The sequence below is a fragment of the Pogoniulus pusillus genome, chromosome 7, assembly GCF_015220805.1.
Source record: "Pogoniulus pusillus isolate bPogPus1 chromosome 7, bPogPus1.pri, whole genome shotgun sequence".
Taxonomy (NCBI): domain Eukaryota; kingdom Metazoa; phylum Chordata; class Aves; order Piciformes; family Lybiidae; genus Pogoniulus; species Pogoniulus pusillus.
The window spans coordinates 1,302,895-1,325,695 of NC_087270.1; the positions used below are offsets into that span (position 1 = coordinate 1,302,895).

Here is a 22,801-nt window from a genome sequence, read left to right on the forward strand (position 1 = left end):
CCCTCACAGTTTTTCCTTATGTTAACATGAAACCTCATCTGTTCTAGCTTGCCACCATAGCCCCTTGTCCTGCCACTGGACATCTCTGAGCAGAGCCTGGCTCTATCCTCCCAACACTGCCCTGCACACCTTTACCAGCAGCAATGAGGGCAGCCCTCAGGATCCTCTGCTCCAAGCTCAAGAGCCCCAGCTCCCTCAGCCTATCTTCACAGGAAGATGTTTCACTGCCTGCAGCATCTTTGTGGCTCTGTTGGTCTCCTTCAAGCAGTTCCCTGAGGTCCTTCTTGAACTAAGAGGCCCAGAACTGGACACAATATTGCAGATACAGCCTCACCAGGGCAGAGTAGAGGGGGAGGAGAACCTCTTTCCACCTACTAACCACAGCCCTTCTAATATACCTCAAGGCTCCACTGACCTTCTTGGGCAGAAGCACACACTTCTAGCTCATGGTCATCCTTCTGCCCAGCAGGACCCCCAGTTTCCTCTCCCTTACAAATGAAGGAGTGAGTTTCATTTGCAGCTTGCTGTCTGTGCAATTACAGCTTTTCAAAAGCTACAGTTTCCTAATGCTTGAGAACAGCAGCAGACAAACGTTCTGGGCTTTGAGCAGAAAGTTCAGCAAACCAGAAGACACTTGGTTACAACATCCATCACCAGAGGCTACAATTATTTAAGTGACTCTCTCAGAACTCCAAAATTCACCCAATTTAAAGAGGAAGATTTCACCAGTCAGTTGGCAGCTATTCTGTCTCCTACAGAATGTAGGCAACACCGAGGTCACTCCTGTGCAGTCCCACACACTGACACTTCCATACTGACCTTCAGGAGGAATTCAGTGAACTGTTTCTTCACAGACAACAAGCGAAGTAGAACTAGTGTCTCTGGGAAAAGTTAAAGCAGCTATAAACAGCCTTTCTCCATGCAAATTTGGTACAACCACTGTGTCGTGGCCTACATGCTCCCCTGCCACAGGAGCTTTGAGCTGGCCCTATGAGCAGCCTGAAAAATTTCATCAATTTGCTGGAAAAAATCCACTGTGACACACAAGATGAGGCCATCCAAATAATTTCACTTGCTAATTAACTTTGGAAATAGATTGCAGCCTTGTTTTCAGGAGTGACTTCAGCAGACTGCGGTGCTTACTGCACCACTAAGCTTGCTCTCTTAAGCGAGTCCTATGGCTTGGTGTAACAGCAGTGACACTGACACATCTAAGGGGATTATCTGAAAGCAAGTCTGTGTTTCTTTTCCCACATTGCAGTAAATGCCTTAACTTTGCCATGCTGTTTCTCTGCACACTGCTACCTGACTCCCCATGTACACTGCCATGAATATCACTGCATCCTCATACTGTATCTCCTCCTCTGCTCCACTCTGGTGAGACCCTACCTGGAGTATAGAATCATTGAATCATAGAATCAAGCAGGTTGGAAGAGACCTCCAAGATCATCCAGTCCAACCTAGCACCCAGCCCAGTTCTGGAGTCCCTATTACAAGAAGGACATGGACATGCTGGAACATGTCCAGAGAGGGTCACAAGGATGGCCAGAGGGCTGGAGCTCCTCTCCTATGGAGGCAGACTGACAGAGTTGGGGCTGTTCAGTCTGGAGAGGAGAAGCCTTCAAGGAGACCTTATTGTGGCCTTCCAGTACCTTAAGGGAGCTACAAGAAAGCTGGAAAGGGACTTCTCAGGGTGTCAGGACTGGGGGGTAATGGAGCAAAACCAGACGTGGGTAGATTCAGATTGGATGTTAGGAAGAAGTTCTTCATTCACCATGAGGGTGGTGAGACACTGGAAAGGGTTGTGCAGGGAGGCAGTAGAAGCGCCATCCTTGAAAGTTTTGCCAGGCTGGATGTGGCTCCAAGCAACCTGATCTAGTGTGAGGTGTCCCTGCCTGTGGCAAGGGGGAATTGAAACTAGATGATCCTCAAGGTCCCTCCCAGCCCCGTCAATTCTGTGATTCTATGACTCTATCTTGTGCCACCTTGAGCATGGTTGGGCTGCCTGGGTTATCAGAACTCCTGTATGAAACAGAAACTCTTCTGCAGCTCAAAACAATGACCAGCACTTCTGAATGAAAAGAGGCACAGTGCTCATTAGCACATCAAAGGCCTCTTTCTGAAAGAAGAAAAATTGCATGATGCACACTTTAAGCTTTCTGACACTCTACGAGTGGATTGATCTGAATTCTGTTTCTCACACAAATGTGAATGCTCGCTACAACAACGTCTCTACCAGCAGCAAAGAGAAGAGAAAAGGATGTGCTACTGCAAGCTTTGAACTTTCAAAATATCGATTAACATACAGCAGTATTTCACAACGGATAGAACATCTCTCTCATCTCTCTTAATAAACCCAAATAACATCAAACACATTTTAAAGGTAACATACAGGAAAAAAATGTTAGAAATGTTTTTATTCTTCAAATTTAAAAAAAGCTATTTAAAACAATCAGTAGCAAAGAAAGTACAGGGAAGATTAAAATCTTCATCTAAAGGTCTGTTATCCAGACTCAGTTACCTATCACAGAACAGAAGTGATCCTGAAGAATGTTTCTTGATATGGTGATAAGTGCTATATAAACATAAATAACAACCTTTACTGTAATTCGCTTAACACTTCTGTGTAGCTAAGGGTGGGATGGGACCTGTAGTTAAAGGTTTAAAAGGCAATATAGCTAAAATAGATATACAACAAGTATTCTACTAATCATGCTCCTTCTGCTGTAGTAAACAGAGATTTCTGCTCCCAGAACTTCTCACATCGCAGAAGACTTTTGTCCATCAGTCCAGAGAAGCAAACACTGAGGAGCTGCTCTGATCTAGACAGTTCTCTGCTCAGCAAAGCATAAAGAGAAGTATACAGAGCATGCGGAATTGCAGAAAATCAGAACACACACCAGCAGCACCCTGCTGCCAAACACTGCAGTAACACCTCTGTGACACAGATCCCTGCAGCCTCTCCATCAGATCATGACAATACTTGCAGGATTCTACAGGGAGGCTGCAGAGGTTTTCTCACAAGGGTGTCTAGAATAGGACATGGGGGAATGGGTTGAAGCTGAGGGAGAGTAGGGTTAGACTGGATCTGAGGAAGTCAGTACACGGGTGGTGAGACTCTGGAACAGGCTGCCCAGGGAGGTTGTGGATGCCTCCTCACTAGGGGTGTTGAAGGCCAGGTTGCATGAGGCCTTGATCAGCTGAGTCTAGCTGAGAGGTGACCCTGCCCAAGGCAGGGAGGTTGAAGTAGATGATCTCTAAGATCCCTTCCAACCTAAGCCATTCTGTGACTCCTTGTAGTGCAACACTGCAGATGGGATGACTTGGATTGCCTCTCTTCCACTTCAGCAAAACTTATTTTTATTCTCATCCTTTAAAGTAACAGCTAAAAGGAGAGTACAGGGTATCAGAAGTTTTTAAGTGTGTTTTCTGCAGCAGATAAAGGCCTAGAGATGATACAGGATTGCTGCAAGAGTTAATCACAGACACATATCCATGTGGATCTGTACCTGCTGGTGGAGGAATTAGAGGGAAAACAAGTGAAGGGCAGGATGTTCCTCATCTCATTCCTTCACCTGGGTGCTCTATTTGCTGCTAAGTTTTCATCAAGACTGCCTGCACATTTCTTTTTTTGCTGACATGTTAATTTGTTGAGTCCAAATGCTTGTGAAGAGCAAGGGAAGAACTACACAGAAACTAGAACTGTAGAGTTTTGTTGTAAGCAAAACTGCATTCTCTGAACTATCAGCCTGTAAAGGAATGATGCTTTTATAAACAAAGTGTTGTTACATGCACATGCCAGACTTGCTCTTTAAATAAAAGCCTAATTCACTTGGTTATAACTCAGTCACAGGCAGTGGAATAACACCTCAGAAGAACTGAAACAAGGTCATAGTCTTTGACTTGCAGAATATAACCAATGGGAAAAAAGGAGGCACCAAAGTTGAGCCTCTCACACCTGACACGTTGCCCAAACTGGGACAGTACTTCCCCAAAAGACTGGGAAAACTATGGCTTTTTCTTGCAGATATGTCAGTGACCTGAAAGCTAAACTACTTCAATTCCAAAAAGAAGCAGCACATCACACTTAGATGTACTTTGGGCCTGTAAAGTGTGGGTTGGCTGTAAGAGAATGAGTTAGCATGTGGGAATGTTGGGAAAGGATTACAAATAACTGCTCTGGAAATCTCTCTTTTAGGACAGTGAAAAGGATCATGTTAGAATTGATCCAAAAGAAGACAATATGATGAGGAAAACCCAAAAGATGACCATGGCCAAGAATGATCACAACACAGAACAGCTTGCCTGTGCTGTACTTTAAACACCCTCAAAGAATCACACAATTGATCAGGTTGGAAAAAACCTTCCATATCATCAAGTCCAACCTATCATCCAACACCATCTAATCAACTAAACAGTGGCACCAAGTGCCACATCTAGTCTCTTTTTAAACACTCTCAGGGACAGTGGCTCCTGCACCTCCCTGGGCAGTCCGCTCCCATGACCGTGACTCTTCCTGCAAAATACTTTGTCCTAACATCCAGCACAAACCTGTCCTGGTGCAGCTTGAGACAGTGCTAGAGAACAGGACACTGGAAGTACAACAAAACCCAAGGGCTCTTTGCATTCATTTCACAAATAGCTGCTGAAATTCAGCTGGCAGGCAACGTGTTCACTCCTCTAAACAGCACCTTCAGCCCCATGTTCAAGCCTGGCCTATCACTTCCTATCTAGCTTTTCCTATCTAGCTTTCCAGGACACAGCCTTACTCAAAGCACTGGCTGAAATGCATGCTGGGGGAGGAAAGAATGCCTGGGTCAGACAGATGGTCTGCCTGAAAAGGATTGAAGGAGTTAAGCAAGTATGATATAATTCTTGTCCTGATTATTTAAGGTAAACACAGATCTCTCCGTATTAGGTAAAGCACAACTACTGCTCTACAATGCCATGCCCTGGATAAAAACCAGCAACAGACCCCGAATGCAAAAACACCCTAGGAAGAAGAGTCCTCTTTCTCCTTCACTGATCTCTCCAGCTCCAAAGGTGGCCACCAGAGTGACATTCACATTTGATTTCACATTCTTAACATACAGAATCACAGAATGTGAAGGGTTGGAAGGTCCCTCATCTACTCCAGACACTCTGGAAATATTGCCTCTTGGGTGTCTGATTGGGGCACAGAAATGCATTTTCTCAAATGAAAAAAGGCAACTATTTATTCATCCTGCATCAATCAGTGCCTCAGCATGTTACTGCACTGCCAAAACACCCACAGGTAAAGCAGCAGAAAAACTCAGAGTGTTTAGGGACATCTGTCCTGCTGTTTTCTCACAATTCTGGATCAGTATTACAACGGTTTCCATAACTCCAGCAGCACTAGCAGATTCCTCTCCATCCTAACATCTCATTATATTGAATAGTACCAAAAAACCCCTCAACAGCCCCAAAACAACAAAGCTGTCTCAGTCTGGATGCTCTAAATGTAACAAAAAGATGAACTACAAGGGCAAGAAAGTGTGTGCCTGCATGCACTGAATTCTTAATGTTCCTCCAGTAAGTGCTAAGATGGAAAATTAATCATTTTGTTTACTGGTCTCTGTGTACCTTCTTCAGTGATGCAAAGGAAGACTAAACATGGTCAGTTTGGGCATAAAGAACACCACTAAAATCCATGTGAGCCTTTTCTTTGTAAACACCAGTTTCACAGCTACTGTAACTGACCTGGAGGAATTGAAAAGTAAAACCTCTCCCACTTTGCCTTCTGAGCTCGCAGCACCTCGAGTGTTGACTTCTGGGATTCCAAAATGCAGGTTGCTGTGGCATTTGGAAAAACAGAAATGCTGGCACGCAGATCCATTCAAAAACTTGAGAATGCTGAGGGCTTTTACAAGGCAAAGAACACGTTAAAAGTTCATTAATTAAACAGTGCTTGTGAACAGATGGAATGGCTATCTGGGCTCTAATTGCTGTAAGATGGTACAGAGGTTCGCAGACCTTAATGAGGTTCAATAAAATGAGTGATTACACATCAATCACAATTAGAGGAACCTGTAAGATGAGCTGAATTATCATGGCAACAAGTTATAAAACACAGGAGCACAAACCCCAGCAGGCTCTGTGGAAGGCTATAAAAAAAGTCTGAATTAAGAGTTGTTCCAGCTTGGAAGAGATTCTTCTCCACTGCCAAGCCATAAAAATGCTCAGCTACTGAACTGTAAGGGCTGAAATGTCTCTCTATGGGGGACATCCCTGAGGACTGATCAGCTGCAGGAGAGTGCTGGACTCTACAGAACCAAAAGGGTTAACAAGAGCAAAGCAAACAGGGCAAAGGGTTGAAAAAGAACCAGGTAGGAAAACAGAGAGAAGGGAAGCCTTTGTCACACATTAAATGCCTCGATGAAAATAAAGACACATCTGTTTCTTTTATCTTCCTGCTGAAATGGAGATGTCAAGCATCAGGCACTGACATTGTTTAAAACCAGCACCATCAGAAGTATGGCTGTGAGGAAAGCTGTGCAGTTGAAGTCATTCAGACTGATATGGGTGGAACTAGCAGACACACAAACGCTATCCAGCGCATCAAGGGAGGTTCTCCTTCCCCTCTACTCTGTCCTACTGAGACCTCATCTTGAGTACTGCATTCAGTTTTTGGGCTCCCCAGTTTAAGAAGGACAGGGATCTGCTGGAGAGGGTCCAGCAAAGGGCTATGAGGATGATGAGGGGACTGGAGCACTCCCTGATGAGGAAAGGCTGCAGGACCTGGGGCTGCTTAGTCTGGAGAAGAGAAGACTGAGAGGGGATTGAATCAATGTCTATAAATATCTGAGGGCTGGGGGTCAGTGGGGCGGGGGAGGACAGGACGGACAGGCTCTGCTCACTGCTCCCTATGATAGGACAAGGAGCAATGCATGTAAGCTGTAGCACAGGAGGTTCCACCTCAACACAAGGGGGGACTTCTTTACTGTAAAGGTGACAGAGCACTGGCACAGGCTGCCCAGAGGGTTGTGGAGTCTCCTTCACTGGAGACTTTCAAGGCCTGTCTGGATGTGTTCCTGTGTGACCTGAGCTAGATTGTATGGTCCTGCTCTAGCAGTGGTTGGACTCAATGGTCTCTTTGGGTCACTCCCACCCCCTGACATCCTGTGAGTCTGTGAACTTGGAACCTTCAAATAACACCAAGTGGAATTTAAAAATTAAGGACAGAGAAATAATTTTAACCACTTACATTTCTTACCACTGCCTTGGGTTTCTCAGCTGTAAGAGGTGCTGGTAGCCAGGAAAGGAATCATAGAATGTTAGATGTTGGAAGGGACCTCTAGGTATCATGTAGTCCAAACCTTCTGGCAAAGTTCACCTAAGGCAGGCCACGTGGGAATGTATCCAGATGCGTTTGAAAAGTTTCCAGAGAAGGAGCTTCCACAACTTCTCTGGGCAGAAAGGTGGTAAAGATGGAGACAAGTTAATAGCAAGGAGAAGAGTTCCTTTATGATAGCTGAAGTTTAGTGCTCATTCCCCAGTGTAAGGACTCTACACTTTTATCCCACTATCTGCACTGCTACACTTCTACTGGCTTAATAGCATTAGGGTGGCAGGCACAGCCCTTAACAACTCCAGAAGTCAACTTTAAATGCAAAGAAGTTAGATGTGAAGGTATGGCACAAGTAAGAACTGTCAGGAACAAGAGAAGTAAAACCACATGCTAGTTTGAGGTTCTGACATTGTAATGACTTCACTTCCATGATGCTTCAGTTTAGGGATGTAGACTTTGCAGCTATGAAAACCTGATCTAACCCCCAGTTTGTTTGTTACAATGAGAGCACTCAGATATCCAGGTGATGGAACTGCTACTTGACTCACACCACTTAGACACACAGGGTAATGCTGAAGAAGTCAACAAACTGTACAGCAGAGCTGTACGTTTTCTAACACCATCCACTGTTAGACAGGTGAAAATCAATGGGATGGATAACCCTATGTGGAATCATCATCATAGAATGGTTTAGGCTGGAAGGGACCTCAGAGATAACCTACTCCAAACCCCTGTCATGGGCAGGGATGCCTCACAACTAGACTTGGTTACACAAAGTCGCATCCATCCTGGCCTTAAACGCCCCCAAGAAGGGGACATCCACAACCACCAAACTCACCACAGTGTCACCAACCTCATACTGAAGAAGTTCTTCCCATAATACAGTCTAACCCTACTCTCCTACTTCAGCTTTGAAACATTCCCCCTTGTCCTGTCACTGGACACCTTTATTAAACAGGTATGACAAATCTACTTGTTAAGCAGGATTTACAGATGCAGGTCTCAAAGACCAATTTAGAGAAAGTATCAAAACTCAGCAAATGAACTGAGATTTATCTCTTTTTTTTTTTTAACAGAAAGTGCTGTACATGTACTAGATTGTTACTTAGCACTAGATTTAAGAAATCGTTAAAAGCCATCTGCTCCTGTTTATACACTGGAACTCTGACAGTTAATCTTACTGGGAAATACACACAAAAGTATGATAGTGAAGAAAGAAGAAACACCAATTAAATATGTCAGCCAATAACCTCCCTATGAAAAAGCAGCTTTCCTCTGTTCCCCTCTTCCTGTCTCAATATTTACATCCCCAGCCCAATAACAAAGCCCTCAGTAGCAGTAGGGCTTTAGAAGTTTGTCAAAGACATGCAAAGGAAAGCCTTTCCTCCTTAAAGAAGGATCTCAGATCATGGTGCTCCCAATTAAAGTAGTTTTTGTGCTCATCCTTTCAGTATCAGCTGCACAACACTGGTCAGGTTGGAGGGATGTCAGGAGGTGATCTAGTCTTACCTCTTGCAAGTATGGTCCACATTGACTGCAGGACCTCACTTTAACTAAGAAACAAAGCAATTTACAAAGTTCAAAGCTAAACCTTAAAAAAAAAAAGGTATAGAAACGATTTCTTAACTTCCTAATTAAGTGATCACACCATCTGCAGTTCATGGAAAGCATCACTGAAATGTCAGGTTTTTCTTTATAACAAAAAGAGAAGGAAAGTCTGAAAGGTGATGTAACCCTGTGTGGTGATGACACACCTGTGTGTAATCCCCACAAGTGCCCAGCTCAGTGGGGGTGTGCACACGAAGCTGTGCATGTGCACATCCAGCTGCACTCCTGCATCTCTGTGCCTTCTTACGGCCCATGGAGAGGTGAATGAGTGGTTGCAGGGACACAGGAGCTGCCTTGCTAGATCCAGGTCGGTACCTCAGCTTTGGCCATGATATGCACTGGACCCATTGGGAAGCCCGGAGTAGGCCACTGTGGAGTCACCAGCCCCAAGGAATTTCTCAAACTGTCCCTTAGCAAAGACTCCCTGAAGGCAGGAGGTCTCCTTCAGAAGACTTTACAAACTGGAACATAAAAGGTTTCATGTGACTCAACCTGAGAAACTTCTGTACAGTGAGGGTGGTGGAGCACTGGAACTTGCTGCCTGGAGAGGTTGTGGAGTCTCCTTCTCTGGAGACTTTCGAAACCCACGTGGATTTGTTCCGGTGTGAACTACCCTAGAGGATCCTGCTTTGGCAGGGAGGGTGGACTCGGATGATCTCCAGAGGTCTCTTTTAGCCTCTAAGATTCTGTGATTCTATGACTCCCTGCAGGACATTCTCCTTGCTGAAGCAGTGCCCGCAGAGGTGCCCTGTAACAAGTTGCTTCCTAAGAGCCCGTGACACCGAGCTCGGCCACCTTCCCCGCAGGTCCCTTTGTTCCTTTGTTGCGATGCAGGGCGCAGGAGCTTCCCGCTGTGCCGCCCGCTCCCTTCCCCTCCGCTCATACCTCCCTTGTGCTTTTTGTCTCTTAACAACGGTAAGCGAGCCTCAGCTTTTCAATCCCTCTTCTAACGACTCTTTTCATGACCTATATTCTTTCACTTTCACGGGTGCCACCCAGAAAGGGGCTTTAGCTTCCTCTGAATTTTGCAGTTTACTTTGATGATTGAGCTGTAAAAATTAAGACTCATCCTTTTAATCTGAATTACTTGGGGTAATTTAACTTAATTTTATTAAAACGTAGGAAGGGATGGCTTTACATTCTGCACAAAGGAATTAAGACTGGAAGGTTAAGAATCAGCCTCGGCGATCCCCGCAACTCCCTCTAGTTGGAACGTGCATTGTTCCCCCCCCCCCCCAAAGAGCTGGTTTATAGGAAAAAGAGGCAGATATTACAAGCTTGCACTAACCAGCTCAGTGAGGCGTGCTGTGATATACAATCGTTGTAGATCTACTTAGCTCATAGCTTTGATTCTCGCTTAAACGGGGAAAAAAAACTTTTTACTCTCTGCACTGACTTCTATTTTTACAATACAGACCTAAGCAAAATATTAACAATTCCCAACAACTGACAGGGAATCTACTTTGGAAGAACAACAAAATTTTACCATATGTTAGAAGGGTGATTTGAAAACTGCAATGTAAAATAACTGCTCGTACTTGCATATGCTTTAAATAAATACAGAGTTTCTTTTATTGATCCAGAAGCCACCTCCTTGCATTTCCAAAGCTTTCAAACTAAAGAAGAGGCTTTTTTTTTTTTTTGCCTGAGGGGTTAAAAGTGTGGGTGTGGAAGTGGGGCTTTTGTTAGAAAAATTAGCAATGCTATGAGTCATTGTGCATTAGCGGCAGAATAGTTTTGCATCTTGTATGAATCCAGACACCATATGCCATGCGAGGGCCTGCTCCTCCGTGCGGTGCCGCCGCTGCCGGGCGGCCACGTGGGCATCCCCAGCGGAAAGGCTGTCTGTGCGCGGCGGCCAGCGCAGGAACCAGGCCATCCCCGCGCACTGGACATTGTGGCGAGCAGCAGGAACAGCTGGTAAGCTAGCGCAGCTCGCAGGGCTGCCCGGGCCGGCAGAGCCAGCGCGCCCGCCCGCCGGCCAGCATGCTAATGAGACGGCACAAAGCGCGGCGCGGAGCGCACCCAGCCCCGCGCCCCCAGCTTTTTGTTGGTGGTGGTGTTGGTTTTTTCCCTGGGAGGGGAGGGGGTGGCAGGGCTGGACGCTGCCCTTCCGAATGCTGTGGTTGCGGTTCCCCCGTGCCCACGCGAGGCAGGGCGCCTGGCCCTGCTCAGATCCAAACCTGGGCTCTATCCTTGCTAGTGACATGCGGAACTGTCGCCTTCCTTCCCTGGCCGTGCAGCTGGCGCGCCGAGATGCCAACCCGCAGCCAGGCAGAGCCAACAGGCGCTTTGTCCACGCGAGAATGGCAGGGCCTGAATTAAATCGACAGCCCATTCAGATAAAACACTTCCCTCCCACCCCCCTCATATGTGACAAAAAAAACCAAAAAAACCCAACCAACAAACACAAAAATAGGCCTAAGACAATGACAGTGCAAGTGAGCATGCAGAAGCGAGGTGTTCATAGAGTGGTTTGGGTTGGAAGGGACCTTAAAGGTCATCTCGATGCAACTCCCCTGCCATGGGCAGGGACACCTCCCACTAGACCAGGCTGTGCTATGCTTCAACAAACCTGGTTTTGAACATTTTCAGGGAAGGGGCATCCACGACCTCCCTGGGCAACCTGTTCCAGAGTCTCACCACCCTCACTGTAAGGATACAGCAGAGGTTTTAGCTACCCAAATCCTTTCAAAGGTAATAGGGACAGAACAGCAAAATCACTGTAACACTCTGCAAATACAAAGAACACAAACATCTTTCATTTAAGTGGTGTATAAGTGAAGGAGAAAAAAAAGGCATAACCCCCCTCAAGATTGAAGGAAGTACTTCGTAGTGACTTGAATATATCAATTTTGATTCTGCCAAACTTCAGAGACTCTTATTAAACACAAGTTAGAGCTTCTTGGTCTAATACAACAGAAAACATAAACTAGAGTGTGGCAGGTGTGATAGGCACCTCTGTACATCTTGCTAGAAGAGAACAGGAGCTGGAGTTCACACTTCACTAGGGAAAGAGTATTTACTAACTAGAAACAAAAGCCTACTCCATGCTGACTGAATTGTTGTCACTGCAGGTTAAATTGATGGGAGACTTTCACCACACACCTCTTGGGAGCTTTTTAGGTAGAGCATTCAGTAACAAAACTGCACTTTTAACAAACCTGTGTTATGTTTATGAAGAACAGCAGAAACACTTTGTAGGTATTTAATGAGTAATGCCACTGAGAATAGTGGACAGCAGATGAGCCAGAGATATGTGGCAAGGAAATCTAGAAACACGGCCAACTTCAGGTACTATAAAGAACACTGAACACTTATGAGCTATTGGCCAGTCAGTCCAGACCTCATAATCCCTGCACTGCTCTCTGCAGCACTTGCTCATAGTGCTTTTCACAGACTGGCAGAGAAATCCACTGCATTTTCCTTGTGAACTATGTTGTGCCTTCACAGATTGAAACTGGGCAAGCACTACCCCCTGCAACCTTCAGAGCAGCAGCAGTACCTGAAATCTTCTACACAACCGAAATTTGATACAAGGCTAGGATACAAGTTTAAGCAGCACTTAAACCCCCAGCTTCTAGCAAAACTAGTCATGAACAAATAAAATATTACTGATGAAGAAATGGAAGAAAGAAACAGTTTCATGCAAAGCAGTGGCTTCCCCCCTGCAGAGGAGAGTTAGGATTTAAATTCCCAACTCAATCCTGATCTGCTGTTTATGTTATTTTGAGCAAGATCATGACTTTCCAGTCTGGAAGGGGTTAATAAGGTATGGCTGCATACTTCAGGAAGCTCGTTGTCAATTAGTGCACCTCTACAGCATTTAAAAAAATCCAAAGCTGAGTTTGTTTGTCAATTTGTTTGTTTCCTCTGACACAGCACACAGTGAATTACTTTCCATTTAAAAAAACATGACATTCACGATGTCACTTAACCACAGGTTCATTTTTGAAACTACTCATTAAATCACTTGGGAAATAAAAGCTTTTAAAGCTCTTGGGGTTTATTTACTCCCACTGCAGAATACAGTTGCTGCACAGCCATCACCATCAGGAGGGGCAGCAGTTACTGCCATTTAAAACTCAGCGACGGAATTGGCTTTGGACTTTCTCAGCAACCCTTGCTGATTTTTAACAGCTTTCAGATACAGGGAAGAATAAATAGCAGAAAAGTAAATTATATTGTTAGGATGCAAACTTGACTGCCTTGCCTTCTGTCACACGGTGAAGCTCCCCAGCAGTTCGCAGTACTGCAGACACATGCCGCGTGTCCATCAAGGGGCTATAAATAGGCACAGGTAGGTACAGATGCCTGCACAAAAACACTGAAATTTAAACCCATTGTGGCTGTACATCATTCGGCAGCACGAGAAGTTTAAATCCACAAAAGCATTATATACTCTATATATTCACAAGCGGGGTGCAGTAGATTTCTCTGCAAGTCTATGAAGAGCTCTATGAATAAGAGCTGAAGAGCCGCCTACACAATCCCATGTAATGCCACCTAAAAGCTTTGCCTCGCATGACTTATTACAGGCTGGAACAGATTAGAGGCATCGATCGCTGCCTGGAGAAGGTTCTGGCTGCGAGGAGGGAAAGCAGCCACCGAGGCAGACAGCCCGGCCATCGATCCGCTGCAGCGGGGAGCTGCGCTGCGAAATGAAGGTCAGCGCTGCTTTACGCCACCTCGAACAGCCGCCGTGGCGTTCATCAGCATCCCTCAGAGACTGCCGCGGCAGGACCAAACGCTCCCGTCTGAAACTCAGCCCCTCTGCTTCAGCTGCTTACCACAATCACCGGAAAAGAGAAGGAGGGACAGTGAGACCTGCTGCTTAGCGCAGACAAAGCAGCGAAGGGCTGACTACAGGCAACCGCTCCTGTGAGCCAGAACCGATCACTTGGGCAGAAAACTGTCAGATGCCATGTTACAGAAATTGTCACAGCTCCTGTGACACATGCTTCAAAATTTCATAGCAATTTCTAACAGAATCTATATAGCTCAGGGGCATAACTTCATTGGATGAAATCAAGGAAGCAAATTGTGAACCCTTCTCCAAACACAATAACAGCCTTCCTGTGTTTTGTTACAGTCAAATGCTGGTTTATAGCCAGAGTTCTATGTGCAAGCTCATTTTGGGAGCCACACAAAATGTGTCTGCAGGCATCAACACATGCACCTACAAAATAAGTGACAGCCATTCACACAATTAAGCCCATCAAAGCAAATATCTTTTTTCTTCCAGTCCCTGATAAAGCAGGTAAGCAGATCAGCCACTGTACATTAGGTTAATCAGAAACTGGCTTAAGCCAATGAAAGGAATTAGCTCAGAATTCAGAGTCGATGTTCTTGGCTTAATCTTCTTGATTCCAGACCTGACATAGTAATAGATGGCAGATGTGCTCATATCTGGATACAATGCAGTGAATTGAAGTTATGGGTATCTTTTTTTGTTGTGTATTTAGATGACCTTTTGATTTCATCCTAATGATCTGGCACAGTTAAGCAGGTGCATCATGTTCACTGCAGCAGAAAAAACTTTACTCACATAGCAAATTCACTTCTCCAATGTGAAGGGCTGGGTTTTCTGCTAACTCACAAACAGGACCGTAAGTCGTAGAGCAGGGAAATGGTGACATCCAGTGCTCAGATATTATGTAAAGCATCCTTGTCATGTCCAGGGTTTCCTTCCAAATGCACAAACGTACAAACGTCTAGACATGAACAGTTTAATTCAGGAGCAAGGAAATTACTTTACACTGAAAGGTAATCTGGATTCTAGCTACTGAAAAATGCTTTTGCTCAGTCATTGCTGTCCCCAAATCCCACATTCTTCTGGGAGACCAGCACTGAATTATGGACCAACCATATCGTCTGCAGACTTCGTCACACTTTCATATTTGCAGATTTACTAGCATCTGAGTTTAAAAACTGTCATCATAAACAGCAGACCCTTCACAAAGACTTAAACAAAACCCTCCTCCGCCTGCTGCCAGTATTTGTCTGTGCAGACAAGACCAGTTTCCAAATGTGCATTACTGCAGCTTTGGGTGACATGGGACTTCAGAAGTGTCCAAAACCCCTTCCCACTACTAATCTAATACAAGCTGGAAGAGAGCACGAAGGTGCAGTTTTACATCAATCCCACCATAGTTTGAACTACTCAGTTTTACTGGAACCAGAACAGACCCTGCTTAAGGGATCCTACTCAGCAAACTACAGCTAGCAATGCACTAAGTCATGACCACACCAGTTTTCCTGCCTGCTCTCATCTCCTAGGGCATCCTGCATTACTCTTAAACACCGTGAGTTAGCAACCTCTGCTTAACTTTAGTTTGGATAAGTAGTTATTCCTTTGTGAGATTTGTTGATCCTTCCCTTCTCCAGGACATGAAAAGGTGGCTTTAATGCTCTCGAAAACGTGCATAAATACATACAATTTTATACAACAATTTTACCACATCTAAATATTCCTCCTCCTTGTTCTTCTATAATTTAAGCGACTTTACTGTTTCTGATTTCTGTAAAGCACACAGACATGTTTAAAATAAACATTACTGCCAGAGAAAACAGACTGGTGGGGCTGCTGAAACACATTACCCAGCACTCGAAGCTTACTTAAGGCCGGTGAGAGCACCAATTACTGTGGCCTACAGTGGCCAAGCCGCAATGCTTCGCTGAGCTGAGCATGAATGCATTCCTGAAAAATGGTTATTTTGAACATATCCTGATGTCTCATCATCCATGACCATGTAAACACTGCAGCAGCTACAGAGACAACCGAGCTGGAGCCCATTGCAAGGCAACCGAACTGTGCGTTAATCACTTTGCTTCTGTGCCTCTGGAGGTATACAAAGAACTTTTGAGGCAGGATGGCTTTACACTGAAGTTTTAACGTAATTATTTTTAAATTAATATTTGGCTCACCCTAATGAATTCCTTAAAACAAAGCCAGTTACATGGACATAAAAATGAGACTCAGAAAGTTAATCGGATGCGGTCTGCCCATAGATACCTTCCTCATTTTCAAAGGCGTTTCCAACAGAAAAACGTATTTGGGTACAACAGTGGAATTTGTGTCATCATGACCAAGCGATTACAGCTCACAGCGAGATTCTCCTGCGGCTCTGCGGTCCTAGTCCCCATGGAAACCAGACTCGGATATTGTCCTCCACTCGCTGGAGCACTGAGACTCGCAAGCCTTTTGTGCCTGATGAGATTTCTTCCACAACCTTCCAGCAACAGACCCTATGCTTCCTCCTGACTCTTTCCTAATTGAGATGCAAATTAATCTCTGTGGCTGATTACACTTCCCTTAGAGCCCCTGACAAGTGCAGCTGTAACTGGAGTTTACAGACTTTCCAACAAGTGACTTCAGCTGTCACTGCTGGCAAGATGCTGCCCCAGCTCCCGGCACGCGACCCTGCACAGGCACCACTGCCAGCTCCATCGCCCTGTACCCTGCAAGGCAGGAGCCGGGATCAGGGCTCTGCCTATGGCACCAGAAGGTAGGTCACACTCTGCCACTACTTCAGCACGAGTTATTTGCATCTCCAGTCTGGCAAAGTTACTAAACTCTTTCACTTACTGCTCAAATTACTGCATCTGCTTTCTCTCATTCTCCTTGCAGCAGTTGGCAAAGGGAACCCCAGAGCAAAGTCATCCCCTGCTTGTATGCCCTTTGGGAGCTGCAAGGCAGCATTATTGCACTGTACAGCTTCAAACACCTTCTTTACACACTTGACTCACTACAAATTCCAGTATATCTAAACTGAGGTACTAACATTTCATGATCTATAATAAAAGTTGTGGATAGCTTTCTCTCCCACTCCAGTGTCATTCTGATGGGATCTTCCCACCATGTTACCTTTGTCCAGTTTCAGAAGTTTCTCAATCCACTTTCATTTATCAGACAGAAAGTGGCAGTTGGCTCACTGCAGAAATCGTTGGTGTGAAAGCAGGCACAGAAATAGGGAAGAAAAGAATCTGGGTCCAGATGCTGTTTCATCTAGACCTCAGGCATATGCTGAGAAGTGGCATGTGCTATCATATTTGTGCTGCTCATGTTTCCCTGGGGACAAGGAGAGACCTAGAGAGAGACCCTGATGGAAAGCTGTAGCACAGCAGGCTGGCGAGTTCTGTTTGCTCACACAACCGTTGAAAGGCAGAAGATGAGCAGGGTTTGGAATCAGAGGATTCCAACCAGGAGTGAGGAGCTGGGATAGCAGTAAGAGGCAGCAGGATCTCCTCATCCTTGTAATCACTGTTACATTAATTTTACTATGTTACTACTTAATTTATATATTGACTATAGGTGCAGATGGATTAAGTTAAATTCTTCAGAGAATAAGTTCCATAAAGAGCTAAATTTCTTCTGAAACAGAAGTGGAAAACTTGGCAAGTTTTGAATTGTCTGTCAGGTACTGCCAGAGCTTTGTGACTCTCGGAGTGTATTCAAATGCTGACTGTCTTTGTTTAAAAAATGAGTACACAGTGAAGTTAATAAAATACAAACGTATTTAATCACGATGCTGCCTTTAGTTTCTGATGGCTTTTGAAAGTATACTGGAAAAGAATTAGCCTTTATAAAAACAAAACCCCACAATGCTCCGAAAGGATTTTGTGTCTCAAACTAATTAATTAAAGTTCTGTCAAAGATCAAAACATTTTGTTGACAAACTTCCTTTGTCAAAGTAACAAAAATACTCAAAATGTCCCCAAGGAAAATGAAGTGCAGCAGGTGCTGGTCCTGAGATAAGTGATACGATTAACAAAAGTTAGAAAAGGTTTCTGGCATAATTCTGGCGCATTCTGAGAAGCTGCTACAGTAAGTGAAAAACACACTGTTAGTTCACATATCACACAAGAAGAGAAGTCTCTGCTACAAATCCTGTAATAGAGAGTCCTAACTTCTAGTGGTCTTTCAGCCACTGCAAAAAAGTATGTCCTGAAGTGTCCAAATACAGATGTGGGTGGAATGAAACTGGAAATCAGGAATGGGAACAGCTCTACCCAAATCACATCCTATGTGTCTTATTAATGCAGTGAGTCCACATAAAGTCAATTGGATTGCTTCTTTGAGTGAGGTTATTAGCCTAGTACACATTGTAGAAAACTTGAGCATTATCATTATTCACAGATCAAAGTGCAGGCCCCACCATGAGCACGACTGCCTGAAGCTGCTCATCAAAACAGCCTCGTAACATTATGATCTCAATTTTCAAATGCAGGATGACAGCTGAGTGTGAATGATGGAAAACATCAAGCCTGACATGAAGGTAATTTTGCACTTTTCCCAAAAATCCAACAGGAAGGACTTTTGATTACGCTTACCTCTCTGCAGAGAACATTCAGGAGTAAGAACCCTACCCAGGGGAGCTGTGCCCTAGTAGGAGAAAAGGATACAAGCTCTGGTAGAGTGGGATGAGTGACTTGACGGCTCTGCTGGCGTTGATGCACGTGGCACATATCAGGCTTGGCAGCAGCTTTGCAGTCACGATGGCTCCATCAAAGAGAGGACCAAAAAATGGCACCTGTGGGCCCCAAAATAAAGACAACACACATACAGCTGAGCTAGCAGAGGCTCAAAGGTTAGCATAGAGCACAGAGACAGTGCTGCTCGTTCAGGGTTACCTACAGAGCAAAACGACCAGGGAATGTCATTGGTGACGTATGGCTCCTCGGATGAAGGTTACGCCAGGTACAAGAGACGATTTATACATGAAGTGAAAAGTGTCAGGATTTGACACCTCAAACCCAGGGAATTTTTATGTGTAGATCTATAATAAATGTTAGCATTCACAAGCAGCCAAACTCCTTTCCCTTTCATAACTCAGCAACAGCAAACTAAAAATAACCCAAGCAAAACCTGCAACAGACAGGAGCAGCAATTATCAGTATTTAAGCTATGGATTTTTTCCATCTGTACAGAAGCTTATCACATAAATAAATACCCTCCATTATTCTTCTGCAACTGCTAGTGGATGACTGTGGCAGTCATTCAATAAATGGACAAAGGGAATAATATAAATCCCCTGCATCTAGGGAATTCCTCTAATTAGAAGTGGCAATGAATTGCAGAAGAAATTTGGGTTTAATATAACATCTGCAAATGACAGCTGTCTTTTCACACAGTTATTTGGTCATTCCTTTACTTAAAATTATTATCCACCCCCCTCCCAAAAAAATAGATTAGTGTAAAATGTTTCCGTTGTGGTTTTGCCTTTTAATGATTAGCATTACAAGCCAGGCAACTGGAAAGCAAGGTGGCAGAAAGAGAAATTGTGTCACCAAAGCAATAGTATTCTAGAGCATCAAGTTTTCCAGTTGCTAGGAGTAACATTTCTAAGTATTGACAAATGAAGAAAAAGGAAAACCTATTTTTAAATGTATGTACAAGTAAGGAGGTGAAGTACATAGCAGCATTAAAATTGTACCACCAAACAAGCAGCAGATATTTAAAGTCAGATGAACACTTCAGTGAGCTCCTGTCCAGGGAAGTTTATCGCCAGGCTTTTTGACAAGCCAGTTTTGTTGCACTGTTTCAACACCACCTGGTGTCTAGGGTGTGTGCACAGGATTTATATACTTAAAATACAGATAAGGTATGTATGGTGTGTGCACCTGTATATGTGAATATATATTTATATACACTTATATTCATGTGCTCATCTTGAACACCATCTTTCAGTGGGCACTCCCTAGCAAACTTACCAAATCTCTCTGGCATTTTAAAGCAAGTTTAATCACTGTTTTCTCTAAATGTTTCCTAGTCACACTCCAGTAAATCAGAGTTTTCTGTACTGTAACATTCAACAGAAATCAGGCTAATTTGAGCTGAACACTAAAACCTGAGAGCTTTGCTTAGTCTCCCCAGTCTGTCCCCATGGCATAGGTGCAGTGAGCCACTTCGGTGACGTGGGAAAAGATGTTTTTTTCCCCAACAATAACCAGACAGATCAGTTCACAAACCGTGTCCTAGACACACAGTTTGTCCAAAAGCACATCCAGCGTTGGCACAGGCTGCCGGATGGATACAGAAAATCAGGCAAAGGACAGAAGCGTCGTTGGAGGAGAGTGATGGATTTTGCATCAGCAAGCGGAACCACTGTGACTGCAGTTTTACCCCAGATTGGTTCATGGCTTTTCCTTGGTGGGGGGCAACCCTCAGGAGCCCCTCAGAGGTATCGCTGCCCTGCCCTGGCAGGCTCATGGAGCCCAGGGCGAGGCGAGGGGCACGCAGCCAGGCCATAGGCCCGCCTGGACACAAAGCTGGGCATTATTAATTCCCAAGAAGACCTGCGGCCGTGCAGAGGGTCACTGAAGTCAATGGAACTCGCATATCGTCAGCTTCCATCTGTACAGGGGGCTCTGCCTTAATGAGGAGTTTGAGGGGGGAGACCACTGCACGCCCCTGCTCATGATTCCTCCCTAAGCTAGGATTAAATACCCATTTGAGCAAAAGAGTGTTCTGAATAATGATGAAGAAAAAAAAGTATATATTCTGCTTTGACAGGCATCAATAAAAAAGAGTAAAGGGAAATATCCCGTTCCTTGAGTGCTCCAAATGTCAGTGCCAAGTTATCCATGAAACAAAAATTAATATTCAGCCTGCTGCAAACACCTGCTTCATTACAATTTCCAGGAGGGGGGGGAAAAATTAAAATAATTATTTCTGTTGCATGCAGTAAAAGTAGGCAAGGTCAAATAAACCTTTTGAGCACAAAGCCTTCCCCTCTATAGCAAGCAGCACTAGTTAAAAGAGTGGGGAATGGGTAAATTATTGTACCAAATGGCTGAGAATTAATCTCTGATGACTAGCTGCAATCTAACGAGGCATCTGTGTCCCAGGGAACCCACAGTATGTCCCTGGCGGTATGTGCAGTGTGTAGAGTCTGCCTGGCATTCTTTGTCCTCTTTTGCAGGCAGCTTTTCGTCTCATTGTTCAGAATATCCTCATGCATCTGTGACGCGTGGAATGCATTCACACTAACAGACTTACTATTGTCTTCTCCCAGAAGCTTTGTTGAGCAAAGACTGCATCACGGTTCCCGATAATTATATTGCTTAATTAATCAAGACAAAAAAAATTTGCAAATCATTGCCTGGTTGCCAAGCAGGGAGATAAAAAATGAAAACAATACGAGCTGAAGCAATATAACAAAAGTAACAGCTATCTGATCAGAAATTCTTATATAATGAAGCTATTAATGCTAAATCGGTTAATGTTAACATTGCTCCAGGTGTCTCTACTTAGATGCAAACAAAAAGGCTAACATTATGTATATAAAAGGCCAAATGTTGCCATGGATTCTGTAACCTGATAGAGAGGACAGCCTTTTCATTTGATTAGGGAATGCAATTTAAATACCAGGGACTGAAGCCAAACAACAGACATTTCTCTGTGCAAGCCTCTTTCATTCACCCTGGGGTCAGTAGCTGGTGAACAAAAGGTCAGCCACACTTGCCCTGGAAATGTCTGGATTAATTTTATTACATTGTAATGGTTTGTACTTTAAATGTAGGGATAACACTAAATTTCCAGTTAGCTATTATTCACTCTGCCCGTTGGGTATTTCTGACTAATATGGAAGATGACATAGCTTTTCTCCATTGGTTCACAGAATTGTCAAGCACGTTCCCAACACTAAATCCCCATTTTCCTGATGGAACATGAAAAGCTAGAATTCCCAAGAAGTAGACTCAAGAGCTCAAAATCAAGTGGAGGGAAAAAACCCTTGCTGTTTCAATTAATAACAGCTTTGAAGGGTGAGATGTTTACTGGCAAGCCACTGGCTGTCAATGTCTCAGCTTCATTCGCAACTCAAAAGCTGGTCAAGAAGTCCTCTGATGTACACCTTTTCCACAGCTGGTGATTCTGTTGGACAACTTATGTCCCTTAGAGAGGGGATATGGTATTTATCACACTGATGACTTTTAGATTTATTTCCATCCACAACGTACCACCTAAAGGTTTGCTCTTACATACACACCTGCATGGATGCACATATACACATTTTGCAAAAGAAAAAAAAAATCAATGATTCATTACAAAAAACCCAAACAACTTAAAACATGGTGGTTTAACAATGATTTCAAAAGAAAACACTAAAATTCAAAAATTCTGTTTTTAGTGTGAGGATATCCAATGACTACATCATGCAGGTGAGTCAGATTATAATGGCAGTCTCAAAAACACGGAAGTTCTGTGCAGTACCATACGTATGATAACCAAGTTGTATGGGGCGAAAAGATGGAGCCTGAATCTTTAATATTTGGCTTTTATTGCCTGACATACAAAATTCACTATGATTTTAACCAGTTCTTTGTACAGTGACTCCTATGGGTTGAAAGTTCTGAAATATCTCTCTAAGCAGAAATATAAAATGAATTAGCAGCCATTGCTATCACTATTAACAATTTTAACTTTCAAACAAAAGCTCCTCGCTCAGCAGACTTCTAAACAAAGATGGAGAGAGTGAATTTACTATTTGCTGCAAACACAACAAAACCAACCCACTCTAAAACCTCCAATCTTTACCTAAATGCAGTAACTCTTGGTCACTTGCACACCGCATATGACAGACCCCAAAAAAGCAGTCAAAAAACGTACCTCAGGTTTCTTCATGATCTCTATGAAAAACATGTGGTTCTTCATGGGATAAATAACAATTAGAACATCTCCAAAATCCGTTGGTATAATGCCTCTGCGGTAGTTCCGGGTGTGCTCAGACCAGACAATGTGAACCTCATCATTTCCCAAGTGACGAAGCTGCAATGGCAAATTGGGTCTTTATTAATCAGAGTGATAACAACAGTTTATGAGGGGTCACGGCTTACAAATTGAATTACAATGCTCAATAGCAGAAATCATTATGAGTAAAA

At 44.0% G+C, this 22,801-nt stretch overlaps 1 protein-coding gene across 4 annotated transcripts in view; it reads right to left on the reverse strand.

The window, feature by feature from the left end:
• RALGAPA2 (Ral GTPase activating protein catalytic subunit alpha 2) overlaps nt 1-22,801 on the reverse strand; it is a 139,635-nt gene that overhangs the window by 30,468 nt on the left and 86,366 nt on the right. For all 4 annotated transcript variants that reach the window (XM_064145713.1, XM_064145712.1, XM_064145714.1 and 1 more), the window contains 2 exons: nt 22,530-22,688; nt 18,323-18,450 (listed from right to left, as the gene is read on the reverse strand). In XM_064145713.1, the coding sequence (XP_064001783.1) occupies nt 18,323-18,450; nt 22,530-22,688 (287 nt within the window). The remainder of the gene's footprint in view (nt 1-18,322; nt 18,451-22,529; nt 22,689-22,801) is intronic.